The sequence below is a fragment of the Podarcis gaigeae genome (genome assembly GCF_964106915.1).
Source record: "Podarcis gaigeae genome assembly, chromosome: 7".
Lineage (NCBI taxonomy): Eukaryota > Metazoa > Chordata > Lepidosauria > Squamata > Lacertidae > Podarcis > Podarcis gaigeae.
The window spans coordinates 86,277,018-86,295,381 of NC_139683.1; the positions used below are offsets into that span (position 1 = coordinate 86,277,018).

The following is an 18,364-nucleotide window of genomic DNA, read 5'->3' on the forward strand; positions in this document are numbered from 1 at the left end:
GTGGATTGCCACAGCACTCCCGTGCGCAGATCGCCACAGCGCTCCCATGGGCAGCTCACCCTGCCCTCGCCACTCTGAGTGCCAGAGCAGCTAGCTACAACCCTGTTCCCAGCGCTGCTCACTAGTCTTTAGGATGGGATTCTCAATGGGAAGGGCTTCAGGGGGGGGGGGTCGTGAGCAATACTGCCCAGCAGAACTCCTGATCTGTATCTTTGTCACCCCTGACTATGCTCTGGCAAGCAGAAAGGGGCTGACTCTTCACACCTCACTACCCCCTGGTTACTATTGCAGAGATCAGCCATGCAGTCAACATCCCAACCCCGTCATTGCCTGCGTCTCTTGCCAGCCCTTTCTCCTAGGAGTCCACAGCCAGCAACCGAACCATGGGCCTTGTCTGGACTGTACCTGCACAGGTGCTACAGTTGGGTCATTTAGGAGTAGCTTGTGTGGCTTGGGGTTATCCCACTCACAGCAGCGGGGTGGGGAGTAGAAGAGTAGAAGAGGTCACAGGGCAAGACTAGAGAGATCCCATCCAAGATCTTCTGGCTCAGCAAGTGGAGAATTGCCCTGTAGCGTAGGAGTTGTGGCATCACTTCCTGCTCCTGCCCTCACCGTCTAGAAATATTCTTTCCAGTCAAATGCTAAAAGACAGCTTGGTGAGCAAAGTCCTCAGGAGTGGGACCTGACCATTTTCCTCTTATTTTATGTGGCTAATCCTGCTCCCTCCCGCTCCCCAATCCTCCTGGCTAGTTCAGTCTTGGCTCCTGTGACCTTGCTTTGTTGTCGCTTCCATTGCTGCTTGTCCAAGGAGATGTTTTCTCTCTCACTCCATTACAATAGGGCTCCCCCCCCCCCCAGTCACTGTTCCCACAGGTAGACAGTGGGGGCAGGCGACATGGGTCTCCCTTTTCTCACACAGGGTAAAAAACTGGCTGCATGTTAAGACCGTGATCCCTTTCCTTGCCCTACTGTGTCCTCCTGTCATCCTCGCCCTCCACCAAGAAAGGTTAACACCCTCTTGCCTCTTGGTATGAACTGATTCTCACTTTTGGTTTGAAATTTCTGTTGCTACGCAAACCGCCCACCCTTGCTTTCCAGCAGCTGAATTTCCCTCTCCATGTGGTAGGACTGAACTGCCTCTCTCCTTTTTCTCTCATACTAAGCGGCTCAGAGTCTTTGTTTACTGTGAAATGGCTGTTAGAATAATTCATATTTTTCTGTTTGAGCCTCTTACATTGCAATCAATCAATAAAACACACACACACCTGGAAGTGTTACCCTCCAAAAAGCCTTATCCTTATGGTGGGATGTGAACCCTCCTTTGGGGCAAATGAGGAGTCCTATAACTTCTCTAGGCCTGCATATACTTCACAGGGCTGTGGATCTGACTGGTAGTTTTAACTAAAATGTCACTGCTTCTAGCTATGTGTGGAACTGACCATAAGCGTGGTAAAAGGGTTGTTCTGCTGCTGTCCACACTGGGGCTGCCAGGGGGTCACCAAAGGAGAGCCCTGGATCTTCTGGGTGCAGCAGGCATATGTGCTTATGGGACCAATCTGATGAGCTATGGCACTAGATCTGCTGGAGGAGTCACTGTGAACGCTTTTTGGCAAGATGCCTGCTGAACGGGTCAATGGCTATCATCACAGTGTCCCCAACACCATTCCTCGCTGAGTGAGGAGATAGGTGCTTAAAGGGTGAGGAGGTGAACGATGGTGAAAGTTGAGCTCTCCTATGTTCTGCGTAGGTGGAAACCCTAACCTAATACTTCACGTGTCCCCGGAAAGAGTCTGGGCCTGGTACAAGGATAGCTATCGTCCCCTGGGGACCAGCAGTAGACTGGCAGGCTGTGAAGCTTCCACCTCAGAGCAACGTGGTTCAGATTGCTCTGGTGCCTGGGGAGGACAAAGAGAAGCCCAGAGAGCAGCAGTCCCCGTCTGGTTTCCATGTGCCAAAGAATCCCGTCACCTCTTGCCAGTCCAGTAAAATCAGAGCTACTCCCGACCTGCACATTACATACTTTGTCACGCAGTCTGGTCTCCCCCCAGCATAATGCTGGGAGTGGCTTTGTGGCGACACTCAAACCCTCAGTCCCAGCTGTTGACAAGCAGAGTGTGGAACTTACGTCACATTGATACTCCTGGGTCCTGCACCACCAGCCTCTGCTCCTGGGAGAAAAGAGGCAAGAAACAAGCAGGGAAAGGGTCACACCAGCAGCTAACGTTACTAGAAACCCCAGAAGCCCCACAACATGGCACCTAAGGAGCGGGGCAAGAGTGGCAAAGAGGCTTCTAGGGGTCCTGGAAGAACACATAGGGGTCCCTATACTGGCTAGGATTTGGCCAGATGGTCTATGCCAACAATAGCAGGGGATGGGAACTGGGTTGGCCGTATGAGTGAGAGAGAGATGCCAGTGCCCAGAATGGTGGGCATTGGTGCCAACTTCCTGGGGCCCCTGGGTGCCTGAGCACCCACAAAATTCCCCAAGAAGGGGCCAGGCACCCACAAATTTTGGTGCCAGGGCCATGCACACTGTATGGTACCCACGGCCCCAGGCACCCACAGTCACGGGGCCAAGCTGGCACTCCTGATGGTGGGCACTGGTGCCAGGAGTTGCTTAGGAATCATGGCTCTTCCTAAGCATGTGAAAACCCCCAAGGAGATTTACAGGCAGGAGCTAATTGGCACTCGCTGAAGTCTTATGAGGTAGAAATGAGATTAGAGAGCTTCAACAATGATTCTATAAAAAGGCCAGTCAGGGAAGGAGGTGGAATCCAGTCTAAAGACCATTTTACATGTGGCTATTTTAATGGGCACTGCAGACTCATGATGTGCAATTGCTAAAAGGTATGTATTCTTTTTTTAAAAAATTAATGTATACCAGGAAAGCACATCTTAAAATAATATGAGTTTATGAGCCTGTTCTACCATTAGGTAGGCTGAGGTGGCGCATCTCAGATAGCAGATACAGGGCATTATTAAAAGGTAGCAAGCTGCCAATTAATAATTTACTACTGCCAGGGAGGTTATATTTATATTTTGCTGCTTCAGGCGCTAAAATAACTTGGGCTGTCTCTAAGTGGTATGCAATTCAAAATTATGGTTTTAGCAGGTACAGCAGGTAGCATCCTGTCTATATAAAACTCTATGCTCCATCTCCTCCACCTACCAAATTCTTTCTGTCAAACCAAGAAAATGTTGGATATGTAATAATGCCAGTGTAAATGGGGTAAGAGGTTACACACAAAGAACAAATATGAAACCCAGTTTAAGCAATAATAATATGCCCAATATTTGAGTGTCCTATTTCAAATAGTATGCAGTTTTTCATTTCTGCCACTTCAGAGATAGATTGGTTTCTACATCTTTTGACCTCATAACCCTCTATGGATATTCTGAATAAAAAAGTTACTGCTTCTAAGCTGATTTCAGCTTGTATGTTGTTTTCCTGAATATATTTGCATTCCATCATTTAACCACAACAAGGCGGCTATCCTAGAAGTTATTAAAACAATACTTGTGAATTTGTATAGCTTTTAGCCAAGCATTCTGTAAAGGGTGCCTCTGCCGCCTCTCTGGTCTGCATTTCACTCTGTACAATGACGCTTTGAAGCAAAAACACTTCATTTCGTCAGCATTTGCTTACTTTTGGCAGTAAGCAACAGTTCAAACACTTATTTTCTTTCCTCTTTGCTGTTGTATCACCATTATTACCTGAACTCATTACAGTCCTGTACCTTCCTAGTTTTATCCTTTTCTGTTTTTTTTTAATGTTTTGATGTTCATGGAACTAAAATTCTTAGTGCTGTAACATTTGGAAGATTAATGTTCTTCCCAAATCTATCCTGCTCTGGGAAATCCTCTTGCAGCTACTTTCTGCCCTTATTTTCATCACAGTTCTTGCTTTGTACAGACACAAATAGATTTGGGGTAGTGGGACTTCTTAGGATATATACAGTGGTACCTCGGGTTAAGTACTTAATTCGTTCCGGAGGTCCATTCTTAACCTGAAACTGTTCTTAACCTGAAGCACCACCTCCTGCTGCCGCCACTGTACGATTTCTGTTCTCATTCTGAAGCAAAGTTCTTAACCCGAGGTACTATTTCTGGATTAGCGGAGTCTGTAACCTGAAGCGTATGTAACCCGAGATACCACTGTATTTCCCTCTTTTCTGGCAAGATACAGAGCCTCCCTCAGATCATTTTGCCCAAGAACAACAGTTCAGAGTCAGGCACACGCAGCAGTGTGGGGGCCTGGTGTGGGGGCGTGTCCTGCAGCCGGGTAGGGGGCAATCAACACGTAGGGGTGGGGCAGGGTGAGCCTCTCCGCTGCCTCCCCCTCAGCTGTAGGGCAGCTGAGGGAGAGGCAGTAGGCAGGTGCAAGTCCCATGCTGCCATTTTAGGCAGCGTGGAACCTGCAGGCGCCTAAGCCACCACGTCACTCCTAAAAAGTTTCGTGAGTCCATTTTTTTTTAAAAAAACCCTCATTTTGTCACCCCCCCTCAATGAGGACACCTGGGGCAGACCGCCCCCCCCCCACGCACCCCCCTTCCTCTGTCACTGGGTGCATATGTCATTAAAGGGGGGAAGGGGAAGCAGAACTCCCTCTGCAGCGGGAAAACAGTGCTGCACCAGCTTCTGTAGGTAGGTAAGTGGGCAGATACACCTTCATTCTCAGTGCTAGGTACTCTGTGCCCCCTGCTTGAAGATTGGATTTTTTGATACATGTAAACAGTTACCCACTGGCTGTTTATCCCCCTCCACTATCTAAAGAGAATCTGTGAATCGCAACCCCCTGGCCCTTTCAGTGGCATCAGTTTGGATGTGCTGTGAGGGCTGTTACCTGTTAGTCAACAATGCTCTTAGTATCTCTGTGCACAGAAAGAGAAATGGAGTGTCCCGTAAGACGAGGAAAGAGAGGACATAACATTACCTACCTGGAGTTCTGTGCTGTTTGTTCTATTGATCTCGTTTCCTGATATATCTAGTCTGGATGGTACTTTTTCTGATACATCATTAGCTGCCCTTTGAACACCCTCATCCTCCGAGGCAGGCACGTCCTTATCCAGCCTCTCCGGATCCTCTGACCCAAGGCACTTGGGTCCGGTAGAGCAGTTTGTCTCGGACACATTGCTTGTTGCAGTCCCTAGGAGGCTGGCCTCTTGCAATGAGCAGGGCGTAGTGTTTTCTTTCCTCTCTGGTCCATTCATGGAGACATCTGAATTGGCCGTCGTGTTCAAGGGGCCTTCTCCTTGAGTGGACTCATCTGCCCATTCTTCCTTGGACCCTTTTTCACTTTCAGGATCTGCCTGCTGGAGTCTTCCTTGCTGAAATTCGCCTGTGTGGACTATTCCATTCTGGGAGCCCTCCCATGGGAGTTTCTCATTGCTGTGGGCTTCCTGGTTTGCATCAGCAGATCCAAGGTCCTGTTTGCTACCAGGGAGAGACTCGTCCTGTTTCTTCCCAATATGGGTGACATGAAATCTGCAGTGGGGGGGGGGAATAAAGGAAGTCAGGTGAATCAACAGTGACAAATCATCCTGTAAGAACCCTCATCACCTGGGTTGCAAGGTCTCCTGACAGAACAGAAAGCAAATCTCTGAGGCACTTGGTTATATTTTTGTGTGGCTAAGATACTAACCATATCCTACTAGCTACTCTCCAATGCAGAATAGCATAGCTTTTCCCTGGATACTTTCAAATAGGTGTATTTTGGTGTCCACCTCTTACTCTCCCCACAGATGCTGGATTGGAAGAACATGCTAAGAAAAAGGAGCGAACGTTTGAATGGGAAGAAAAGGCTGAACATGAGCCCTGTGGAAACCAGTTAGGGAGCTCTTTCCCACATCATTTAAATCTTTTCCTCAAAGACTCAGGAAAGAGGCTAAAACTGCAACTTCCAAGTCAAACCATGAGACACTACTCATCAGGCTGGTGCTCTGACCCCCTCACTCTTTGTCTTTGATTTATTTTCACTTTTCATCTGGCAAGTGTGCCTAATAAACTAGCTGAGAATATAAATGCCCTCTCTCTCATGGAGCCAAGGCAAGCACCATTCGCTCACTAAGAATAATGGCAAATCTCTTCATGTGGGCTCAGTGTTGTGAGGCACTGGGTGAGCAGTTGGAGGGTGTCCCATTCAAGGGATCCTCTACTGTGTCTTTATTAAACACCTTATTCAAAACAGATTGGTTTTGGTGTGGGAAGTTTCCTTTTCACCACGTGAGAAATGATGTGTCCTCTTCCCTTTTGTTGCTGCTTTTTGTATGCCTGGCCCTGCAATTCCGTAGCCCTTGGAAGGCCAAGAATTCTGACCTTGGAGATCCAGTGCTGGATTCCCACTTTCTCACCATTCTGGAAACTTCTGTAGTCCTGGCCCTACCAACATTAGGAAGACCAAAAAGGAGCTGGACCAGAGGACCAGAGGGAGGCTCAGCTTCAATTATCCAGCACCTGACCACGTCCTGACATGCCCCCAAATTGGAGATCAAACTATGCTAGCTCGGGAGTCGGAGTATCTCAGTTCCCACCCCAGCATAGTTATTGTTTATATAAACCCTACAAAAAGCTGGTGTGGATTCCCTAAGGAGGTTGGATGGCGTCTTGTATGCCTCCTTCTGGCAGCTCTTACAGACAAGTTGGTGCCAAATGTTTTCCTTTGGACCACATCAGCAAGGCTCCAGGCGGGGGGGGGGGGGTAGGTGGCTCATGTCGTCTGGGCAGCCCAGGACCTCCAGACACATTGCACGGGCTTGAGCCCCAGAGAGCTCACTTTGGTGCTGCAAGCGCAGCAAAAACAACGCAGGGGCGAGCAGTTATGGGGGGGGGGGGAGTCACTCCTGTATCAGTCTCTACAGCCACAGGAGGCTCTGCAACTTTCTAACAGTTTGGCCTCACCCCCAAAGGTGCACTCCTCCATTGTCTCCTGAGAGAGACGGGTGCCAACAACAACATAGTTGTTTGAATTTTTCCAAGATGAGCCAGTAATTTTTATTATTATTTTGCATTGTTTTATGGTATGTTTTATTGCACTCATACCTTCTATTGTACCAGTGACTTAATATTTTATTTGAGGGTGCAGTCTACAAATATTCTAACTTTTTATATATATATAAAAAGAGGGGAAATGTAAAAACAAAACAACTAGAGAAAGCACCCTTGTGCACCTCGCTCTTGCCCTGCCACCTGCTATGGTGAATGCCTTCTCCCAACCGAAGAATTGCAACGTGCATTTCTTATACTCCCTTTACACTGATTTTCCAAGATGTTGTATTATGTTTTTATGCTGAAATCTAGTAAAATGAAGGATGGCATGGAAATAAAGACCTGTCTCTTGATAAATACCTGCCCACAGAGAAGACCGTGGTCTCCCCCGGGTGCATCTTGCCCTTGCCCTCCTTGGAGCGGCCCTGTCGATGCAGCGGGTGCCTCTTTTTCCTACTGCAGTGGATGCAAGGGGCTTGCGTTGAGCCCAAGTGCACCGTGTGGTGATGGGGCATGCCAGCATCTTGGCTGCTGCGATGTGGGCAGAGGCTGCTGGAGAAAAGAGAGCAGAAAGCTAATTGCCACAACAGTCATTGAACTCGGAACATAATTGCCCCACTCAATCTAAACAGAAGGATGCAACCCTCAAGACGCAACCAGCACATTACCATGAGACAAGCACAAGAGGTTCTGAGATTCACACAGACAAATGTGACCCACGGAGTTCAAGCTACCAGGAAGTTCTCCTAAGGAAGCCCCACTGAAATAAATGTGAGTGGTACAAAAACACAACCCCACCCCCATCACAGTACAAAAGGTATAAAGGACCCCTGGATGGTTAAGTTCAGTCTTGGGGTGTGGCGCTCATCTCACTTCAGGCTAAGGGAGCCAGCGTTTGTCCACAGACAGCTTTCTGGGTCATGTGGTCAGCAGAACTAAACTGCTTGTGGCACAACAGAACACCGTGATGGAAAGCAGAGCGTACGGAAATGCCGTTTACCTTCTTGCCACAATGCTACCTGTTTATCTACTTGCACTGATGTGCTTTTGAACTGCTAGGTTGGCAGCAGCTGGGAGAGAGCAAAGGGAGCTCACCACTGTTGCGCAGATTCGAACTGCCAACCTCAGTGGTTTAGACTACAGCCAAGGCTTGGTGGTTTAGACCACAGCGCTACCCGCATCTACCACAATACAATCCCAGCATGGACTGGGGAGTGAAGACCCCATTTGGTTTTTCTGCCTCAGGAACCAAAAACAACCCAAACTGTAATGAAATGAAATGAAATGTTGAGGGAGCCATATGAACTCCAGGGATTCAAGACTGGACTTCCCCTTTGCCCTTTTCTAGTGCAGAGACAAGGGCTTTAATCTCTCCATCTCTTCCTCACTGACAGCCGACCTCTAGCCCAGTCTTCAAGGAAGGATGGCATAGCAGAGATTCCCATGATGTGATAGGCACTATGGTGCACCGGGACCCTGTCCTCACCTGGGCACAGGGACCGGCAGTGGGAGATCAGCGTCACCATCTCCCAGCATTTCCTTCAGGACTTCCACATTTGCTAACAAAGGGGAGAAAGAAGAAATGTGTCACAGCCAGGTCCTCATGTACAGGGACTTCCCAACCGTTAAACCAAGGTTAAGCCTTACCTTCATTCTGAATGATGCACTTCACTATCTTCTCTACAGTGTCCTCATTCAGCTCCTCATCTTCATCTGAAATGAAAAGATATGGCAGTGAAAGAAGAAACATAGGAACTCTTGTGACGGGATAAATCTCCATACAGCATCAAAAACCCTGAAATGCTCAAGGAACAGCTAGCCCCGTGCTTCAGCAAAAGTGACCTGGGAAGCTGTTCTCTCTAACAGAGGTGTGCAAACAGAAATGGCTTGCTGTTACTGCAACTTTCCAGCAGGTGAGGTACTATCAAGAAGGAGAGGCAAGGGGGCAGGAGGTTGGCATAGTGCAAACCATCAGCAGAACCATCAGCTGACACCCAGCTGGTGCATTTGCACTGTGCCAATCCCCCTGCTGCCTTGCCCCCTCTGCTCTGGCAAGCAACAGTGAATTAGGAAGCTAACCTAGCAGCCCTATCCCACCCAACAAGCTACTGGGGGGGGGGGGATGACTTGTGGCCACAAGCAGCCCTTGGCAAGGAGACACAGAGAAAATGAGCTTCTCTACACCATTTGTGGCTCCATCGCTCCCTGCTATTGCCACATGTGGCCTCTGACCAGGGCCAACCCAAGACGTTTTGGTACCTGAGGTGAGCCACAAAATGGTGTGCATGCCCCTGCCATGGAACAAGGGCCTCCTATTCGCCAAGAGGCCTCTGTAGAGGCAACATGGGGGGGGGGCTGCTGAGGAGACACAGATCCAGCCTCCAAGGGATGTGCTGCCGCTGTTTCTGCCACCAGTGCAGTGGCAGGAGGTAATACATTCCATGCAGGCCAAATCAGCTGCCCTTGTGGATCCTGCCGCCTGAGGCGGTTGCTTCACCTTGCTGGCCCTGCTCCTGACAGATTAGCCCTGCGGGAATGTGATTCTCAACAGAAAAAGGGTTCCCCAGCCCTGCTCTAGCAGATCACATAGCAGTGCAGTCTGTTCGTAATCATCCTGATATAATTTGACTTGAATCTCCCAAACTCAGGGGTGCCATTCAAAGAAGTCAGTCACTTCCCCACACATTTCAGTCCCTGTGTTTATTCCTCAGGAATACCTGTATTTCTTATCAACCCACTGCTTCTACACAATGTGGCAATTGTTAGAAACAATTACTTATAAAGATAAATATCTCTCTTAAATGTTGCTTCTTCTTTGCAATCTAAATTCGACAGAAGCCATGCACAAACTCTTGAAAATTTGCATTCCTGGCCACCTGACATCTCTCTTTTAGATGTAGAACAGCTAAGCCAAGCCCGCAGAGATTGTATATAAACAGCTCAATGTGTTTCTACTTGCTAAATGGAAAACGGCCATTTACAAAAGGCAAAACTCTGTAGCAAGGTTAAGGCTGCCACAATGCCCTTCAGAACAATGGGGCTACAGTCTTTTTGATGCCACTCTGCAGCACAGGAAGTGCAGGGGAATTTGGGTTCAAATCCCCTCACAACCATAATGTTAACTAGGGCAAGTCACAATTTCTTATTCTAGCCCACTTTATAGCTTTGTCGTGAAGATAAATTCATGTGTGCCACCTGAGCTCTTTAGGGTGAAAGTAGAATGCAACCTTGATGAAAAGCTAATAAAAACTAACTACTACAGCTTTTCTTTTTCTTTCCCTGCTCATCTTTACCTATCCTCCCTCCCTCCTCACATTTGGAAAACAGCAGAAATGTGGCCCCAAAATGCCCGTAGCTGCATCACATACAGTGAGGCTCAGGCCGCAATCACAGGCAAGTCTGAGGGGCATAATAACCAAGCGCACACATCAAATTTTCAGGCATGCCATTACAAGGACATTCCTGGCCTGAAAAAAGAATGAGGTATCAAAACCAGCCCTTGTCGCAGGAGTGAGCTATGCCCACTGGAACATCCTGCTTTCAGGTGTGGCTGGTACCCACCGATTGGTCAGGTGGAAGGCAGGGACTCAAGCAGGAGGCGGAGCCAGGGCCAATGACAGGCAGAGCCAACTCTCTCTAATTTTGTCCTGCGCTCTTCCCTACTGAATCCTACAAGGGCAGCACTGAGCCATGGGAGGAGGAAGCCAATAGGCAGTACCTGACTCCTAGACAGGATGCAAAAAGGCAGGCAGGTTGGGGCTGGTTGAGGGCAGACTGAGGTCGGTGGCGGAGTGCCCCCATTTGCCCTAATGGAGCAGCCTCCACTTCCTCCTTCGTCATCCAACTTTAGTTGAAGTTGTACGGAAAGAGTTTTGATGTAGCTGCCAGAAAAGGCAGTACAGTGGTACCTCGGGTTAAGAACTTAATTTGTTCTGGAGGTCCGTTCTTATCCTGAAACTGTTCTTAACCTGAAGCACCACTTTAGCTAATGGGGCCTCCTGCTGCCACTGCGCCACCGGAGCACGATTTCTGTTCTCATCCTGAAGCCAAGTTCTTAACCTGAAGCACTATTTCTGGGTTAGCAGAGTCTGTAACCTGAAGCATATGTAACCCGAGGTACCACTGTATTTCTCTTCTGTTGTTGCCTTCCATCCCACCTTGATACAGAGTCCTAAATATTATTTGCCACTCAGTTCAAGAAAACCATTGTGGTGGAGCGACCTGGGTTCAAGTCCTCACTCAGTCATGAAGGACACTGATCTGGGGTGAGTCTTCTAGCCTCTCACCTACTTCACAAGGTTGCTTGGGGGAATAGACTGATGCAGGGAAAGATCACTCTGAGCTCCTTGAACAAAGGTAGGATAAAATAATGAAAACCACTCACACCCACCTAAGTTCAGATGCCCCTCATTCTAGCATGCAACCCACCGTGATATTCTGGTCCTATTTTCCTATGTGTTTCAGTTGATTTGGCATGAGGCTGGGACAAGATGCTTGGAGAAGTATGGTCTCTCACTGGCTTACTAAACCCTTGGTCTTCATAGAGTCAGAAGGAACCACGAGGGTCATCAAGTGCAGGATTCTTTACACCCAACATGGGGCTCGACCCAAAGACCCTGAGATTAAGAGTCTCATGCTCTTACCAGCTAAGCTATCCTGCTGTCCTCTCTGCATAAATTCCAGCAGCAGAGGGATGACTATCCATTTGGCTATGGTTCAGCAGGGATTTGAACCAAGAGATTCAACCTCTTGCCTCGAACTAGTATTTGCTGGCATTATTCCAAGGCTACAGTTTTGCAAATTATTAAATATGAGCTATTAGCTCCAATTTAGCGAGGTGACTTTAAGCAACGTGCAAATGAGCTGCAAAGTTGGTGAAGAGGGAAGGGAGACCAGTAACGTTTTTGCTTAGATCCGGAAATTTCAGCTCAGATCTGGGTCATTCCCATCGAACACAGCAAGAAAAACGTGAATAAGACTGGGCTGCATGATAGGTGAAAGCGAAGCTGAGTAGAGCAAAGCCAAAGTCACAAAACCTAAAAGGATGGGAGCCGTCAAGACAGATGAAGCGGCTGCTCTGAAAGCCACCAGCAGCCCATATATAATTTCTTAAATCCCTCCAGCAAATTGCACCAGCAGAATTTAGGCTCGTGGGGTAAAATAGTGATGCTTTTTTAAATGTAGAGTTCTCCATGCCCCCTTCTCCAACTCATTATTTGCTAGCCCAGGGCTGGCGAACTCTTGGTCTTGAGGGAACACCGCTTTGCGCCTGCGGGTGGCGGGGAGCTTCGTGCTGAGAAAGAAAGAAGACCCCCGCTCGCTGCTTTTCTTCTCTGCCCCCCCCCCTTTACTCACCATCTTGCAGCTGGGTCAGAGACTCCTTGTTATCAGAGTCCAGCTCATCCCGGAATGTCCGGCAGCGGTAGCCCTTCTTCTTCAGGACGTGGCAAATGAGGAATCCCACGAGTCCCATGACGAAGAAGACCAGGACCAGCAGGAACAGCATGGAAACGCTGTGCTGGTGGTCGGCATCGTCCTCCCCCTCGTCGTTGCTGTGCTCCGACATTCGGATCTGCGAGAGAGGCAGCGCGCATGGCTCAGGGCCCGCAGGTGCCCACGTGCCCGCAGGTTGCCCACCCAGGCCAGTGGCGCCAAGGTGCCCTGGGCAGGTACCGGGGCTCAGCTCCCTGTTTCCTGGGCTCCCCCACTAATCGAAAAGCACCCCTCTGGTGAGAAGCCTTACTGAGGGGTTGTGGAAAGTTTATCGGGGAGGTTTCGCTTGACTTCCAGAAAGAGGTTCCTGGAGATTTTACCAAGGGTCTTTCGCAGTCATCTGCCTCAGAAGTCAGGCGCAAGGACGAGCAGTCCAAGGGCAAGGATTCTCAGCCAGATCTCCGGGAGAGAGGAGCTGCTGCTGCTGCTGCTGCTGCTTCCCTAGGAAACGTCCTGCTTCCATTTTGAGATGCTTTGACTTGAGAAATGCCTTTCCTCATGCCTCCCGGTTCTGCCGGTTCCCTGACCAGAACCCTGCTTCTCCCTCCCTCCCTCCCTCCCTCCCTCTCTCCTTCCCCTACTAGAGGTTTTCCAAGGACACGGCGCCAGCCTTTGCGAGCGCGCGGCCGCTCTCGGCGGGACGAAGCATCCCCGGCCTCCCTCCCTCCCTCCCTCTCTCTCTCGCTCTTTCTCAATCTGTCCGTCTATGTCTCTCTTTCCACCTCCGCCGCTGGGCTGGAGGATGCTTCTCAAGGACACGACCGGTGCCGCACTCCTGCCGCTGCCTCTGCAGCACAAACCTCGCTCCGGAGAGGCGCGACGGCTCCCTCCCTGCTGCTCCTCCTCCTCTTACCTCCTGTGCAAGCACCTTTCCCCACCCCATCGCCCCCCGGCCGCTCCCCTCGTCCTGCTTCTCGGTTTCCAGGCACTGCAGGTCCGAAATACTCACGGCCGACAAGGAGGCTCTCCTCCCCGGACGCCCAAGTCAGCGCTCAGCGGAGCGCATTCCGGCTGCCGCAGCAGCGACCAGGCAGGCTCCGCAGCGGCTCGCCAGGCGGCCCCCAGCTGGCCGCGCACCTTCCGCGCGCGCAGGAGCCCAGAGCATCGCGCGCACCTTCCTGGCGAGGTGCGCGCCAGCCGGGCCTCCCCGGAATCCGCATGGGCTTCAGCCTCCTCCCAAGAGCGTCCCAGAGCCGGGCGGGCGAATCCTTCTCCCCGGGCCACTAGGCGCTGCTGCCCCCTCCGCTCCCTCGGATGGCGCGGGCGCCTCCAGCGGGTGAAGCAGCGACGCGCTGCTACCGCCTCGGCGCGCACCTGAAGCGCCCTTCTTCCCGCGAGGCTGTCCCTTCTGCCTCCCGTCTCCTAGCAACCCCGCAACTCCGAGGCCGGGTACCACTCGCAGCATCCCTGACGCCCGTCTGGCAAGCCGCGCACATGGCGGGCTGCTGCTGCCCTTCAGCACAAGGGCTCGACTATGACTCCCGGGTTCCCCACAACCTCTCCAGAAATCTCTCAGGCAGAAACCGGGTGGGGCCCGGGGAGAGGCTGAGAGAGCACCGTCTGGGGACCGAGAGAGAGGCAGCAGCTGCCAAAGCGCCTCCAGGAGCCATTTCACACAGACTTTGGAGGGATGGCCCGAGAGCTAGCAAAGAGTAGGCAAGGCCTGTCACCATCTGACCCCGCTGAAACCTGGATATTCCGAGGTTCGGCATCAGGCTCAGTACCTGGAAGGCTTCCCAGACCCTCTTAAGGCCAAGTGTGGGTTGGATCATATCACACTGCTGGTGGGTACTCTAAGCCAGGCATAGGCAAACTCAGGCCTCCAGATGTTTTGGAGACTACAACTCCCATCATCCCTAGCTAACAGGACCAGTGGTCAGGGATGATGGGAATTGTAGTCCCAAAACATCTGGAGGGCCGTGTTTGCCTATGCCTGCTGTAAGCAAACAAAACTCTGCATGGAAAGTTGCATTAAAAATGTTGTAGTGTTTCTTGTCTTATTCCTTTCCAAAAGTAAATAAAAAACCTTTTAAAATAATAATAAAAAAGAAAATTTACCTGTCAGGTCCAGGGGCAGGGACTCTGATCTAGCCTTCTCCCTAGAATGCTAGTTTCCCAAGTGGAGGGAATTGCTGTGTGTTCATCTTGCTGCCTCAGAGCACAGCAAAGTGTATTTCCCCCACTCCTCTAGTGCATTTCTCAACTCAGATCAACTTCAACTTCTCAACTTGGACTAATACAATGCGCTCTACGTGGGGCTACCTTTGAAGGTGACCTGGAAACTACAACTAATCCAGAATGTGGCAGTTAGACTGGTGATTGAGAGTGGCCACCGAGACCATATAACACCTGTCCTGAAATACCAGTACCTGCATTGGCTCCCAGTACGTTTCCGAGCTCAATTCAAAGTGTTGGTGCTGACCTTTAAAGCCCTAAATGGCCTTGGTCCAGTATACCTGAAGGAGTGTCTCCATCCCCACCGTTCAGCCAGGACACTGAGGTCCAGCGCCGAGGGCCTTCTGGCGGTTCCCTCACTGTGAGAAGTGAGGTTACAGGGAACCAAGCAGAGGATCCTCTAGGTAGTGGATGTCAAGGAAATAAACAACTATCTGACTTTTAGAAGACATCATAGGGAAGTTTTTAATGTTTGGTGTTTTATTGTGTTTTTAATATTCTGTTGAGAGCTGTCCAGAGTGGCTGGGGAAACCCAGCCAGATGGCTGGGGTATAAATAATAAATTATTATTACTATAACTTCATATCAGCAGAGCTTCATTAATGTCAGATTTGTTTTAGTACACACTAGAGGTTGTTAATGGAACAGGGGAAATTTGTCTAGAGACAAAATAAGAATGGTTAAACGACTCCAGTTGTTGTCAAGCTGCTGTACTTTATAACAAAGTGCTGGTTACATATGTATTTTGGATAACTTTGTGAACACGGATTTAAAAGCCCACATTGGAAAATGCAGGGAGAGCACAGTAAACAGGAGTGTGAAGACAGTCACAGATTTGGGGAGCAATCCCTCAAGCATCTGGTGTAAAGCAAACTGGTGCAATTTATGCGAATGTAAAGTTACACCAGATCCAAATTCCTTCAGCAGCACAGCTGCTTCCCTGCCTAAGCCCGGAAGAGGGAAAATAAGCTTTTAAAATAGTTTTCTGTCCAAAGTTTCCAAGACTGAGCTGAATTGGCTAAACATCCAGTCTAGCCCCACCTCCTCCTGGCAAGCTCTCTAAACTGGCCTCAGCTGAAGCAACTTTAGCTCCACTGGCTGAGCCCCAGCTGAGCCAGGGTTGATTGATTGATTGACTTATGTGCAGCTTTTCAATCATGAACTTTGCCCAAAGCGCCTTACAGCAAACATTCAAAACAATGAAATACAGAGCATGGAAATTCAAACATATAAAATACAGAATGTGCCAGTGAATTAAAAAATGACAAAATCGACAATTTGGCAAACACAGAATAAATTCAACATTACAAAACAAAAGCAAATGCATTGATCAGGTACATAAATGAATAGCAAAACAAGAGTCAACCAACAATAAAAGTTTCTGGCACTGGTCTTGCTGCACTCCAAGGAGCTTAGTTTAAATGCTCTTTGGGGGAGAGGGGTAGGGGACATACAGCCAGCTCCAGAAGTGGCTGACAGGAGCAAAAGGATGAGCAACTTATGCCGGCAAACCTTCTGCTGAGCTGGGTTTGGGAACTTAATGCTGACTGAGCCAGAGATCTGATGGATCCTAAGCTGCTCCTCCAAGGGATCTTGCCATAGGAGCCATAGGAGTGTTCCTTTAAAGGAGGAGCATTCAGTTATATGAGCCCTCACCAGAAGTCTGAAGTCAGAAAGCCACATATAACCTCTGTACTCAGCTTATGTTTTAACTTTATATATATTTACTGATGTCCCCTTTGTGCTCATTTCAGCTTCCCAGGACACTTTGTAAGTTACCTCTGACTGGCCATACTGGAACAAGCAAAGTTAAGGGACAGACTGCTCCATGAAATTGATGGATTTACAGTTATTCCAGAGGTTGAGAGCTATCACTTGCACACTGAATCCAACCAAAGATTTTTAAAAAAATCACACTGTATGCACTATTTGGCTTACCAATGCTGATATATCTGTGTTAATACCTTGTTATTGTGAATGGCCCCCTGCGCAAGTCCAAAAATATGGACACTGTGGGCCCTCAGGCAAAACATTTGTGTGTCCACTTCTCACTTCAGTGGGCTCAAACAGGCTGTCATTGCCCCTGGCTGTTGCTGCTGCTTTCCATCAACACTGTTGACTGCTCATTTGCCAGCAAGAGAGCTGGAGGTGAAAGAGAGAGAAGGCAGGAGCAGCGCCTTCTCTACTTCTGCACCATCACAGTTCTGATTCTGGGCCAGAGGGAAGGGGGGGCGACTAGTGAAGGGTGGAAATAGGAAGGAAGGGAAGCAGCAGAAAGGGGACGGGGGTGTGTGTTGACATTGGTGCCCGTGTAGAAGTGTGAGACCCAGCAAGGGCCCGACCACATCAACCCCTCAATCTGTGCTCCGTTTTCTCATCTCCAGTCTGTTTCAGAAACCTTTTAAATTAATAACTGGAGTCCCACAAACAATAGTTTGTGTGTTTAGCTGAGTGCAATGCTCTTTCCATCTGCTGAGCATAGGGCACCCCTTCCCACCCCCAAATGTGCTCACGCTTCTTTTCCCCAAACACCACAACTCTCAGCTGCCATTGTACATTCCATGGGATCCTCCTGCACATGAATTGTCACATGGTGGCGTCCCCAACCTTTGGCTTTTTATCAATATGGGACTTGTAAAGTCAGGAGGAGATTGTGAGGTAGTAAGAGGAGCACTAGATTCTCCGAAGAAGAGCCATGATTGGCTGAAGCCGGCCTTGGAATAACACTCAATACATGAAATGACTTCTGACGATGTTTACACATCCATAATTCCTCTTTGTGCCAATAGCCACTGGTGGTGCAATCTGAAATCTGTTATGTATGTATCTCACAGGATAAAGTCTGTGGAGTACTTCCTACACTCTGCCTCAAACTCTGTTAAAAGTACACACTAGAGGAGCTTTCTTAGCATGCCCAGTTTTTTGTCTGCTTCCCCATCCCTGTTTTTTAAAAAAGCAAACTTTAAATAAGAAGGTGTGTTCTGGAAAACTCAAGCGGCTTACCCCTCACTATTTTGTGATTTCAGTTGGTCCATCTGTCTGTTTTGAGAGACAATAGAGTGTGCCTACCCATAACACACTGTGCATATTAGGTAAAGGTAAAGGGACCCCTGACCGTCAGGTCCAGTCGTGGACAAGCAATGGGAGCTCACCCCATCGTGGGGGATTTGAACCATCAACCTTCTGATTGGCAAGGCCTAGGCTCAGTGGTTTAGACCACAGCGCCACCCACATCCCACTATGCATATTAGTTGGTCCTAATAAGGCTATTCTCCTACAGATATTATTTGATTTTTTTTTTCTAATGGTAAATGGCTACTATTTCTCTGTCTATGAAAGAAAAATGTGTATTTGAAAAGGGAATATATTCTTACCTCTTTTCCTGCTAGGGTAAAAGCAGCAGTCGGCCCCATGGCGTAGTTAGCTTTAAGGAAGAGTGCTGACTTTATCTCACACTTGCACCTTGCTGATCTGGGTGACCCTCCAGGCCTCCTGTTCTCTCCCAATCCCCAGGGTGGCCAAAACCGTTTTAATGTCTAAGCCAATTTGAAAACTAGAGGCAAGAAAGAATATTAAAATGAGAAGGGATGCTGTTTGCCAGTTTCAAATATTTTTGCATATGACAAAAAGAGCAAAGGATTTAAATGATAGGAAGATAAATGTATGTTGAAAATAAAGAGGTGATTGCAATCGAGTAATGGTACAATTGTGT

The 18,364-nt window shown here is 49.0% G+C and overlaps 1 protein-coding gene across 6 annotated transcripts in view; it reads right to left on the reverse strand.

Moving 5' to 3' along the window:
- Positions 1–18,135, reverse strand: part of RELL2 (RELT like 2) — a 19,918-nt gene extending 1,783 nt beyond the window's left edge. The window contains exons 1-8 of one of the 6 annotated variants that reach the window (XM_083748470.1): positions 18,027–18,135; positions 16,617–16,794; positions 12,340–12,556; positions 8,632–8,697; positions 8,471–8,543; positions 7,345–7,536; positions 4,938–5,484; positions 2,126–2,168 (exon numbers count right to left, since the gene is read on the reverse strand). In XM_083748470.1, the coding sequence (XP_083604596.1) occupies positions 2,127–2,168; positions 4,938–5,484; positions 7,345–7,536; positions 8,471–8,543; positions 8,632–8,697; positions 12,340–12,556; positions 16,617–16,685 (1,206 nt within the window). In that variant the 5' untranslated portion in view covers positions 16,686–16,794; positions 18,027–18,135 and the 3' untranslated portion in view covers position 2,126. Of the gene's footprint in view, positions 1–2,125; positions 2,169–4,937; positions 5,485–7,344; positions 7,537–8,470; positions 8,544–8,631; positions 8,698–12,339; positions 12,557–13,426; positions 13,838–16,616; positions 16,863–18,026 lie in introns of those variants that run through there. The other 5 variants (XM_083748471.1, XM_083748469.1, XM_083748473.1 and 2 more) reach the window with 5 other exon arrangements.
- Between the last annotated feature and the right edge of the window lie 229 nt (positions 18,136–18,364).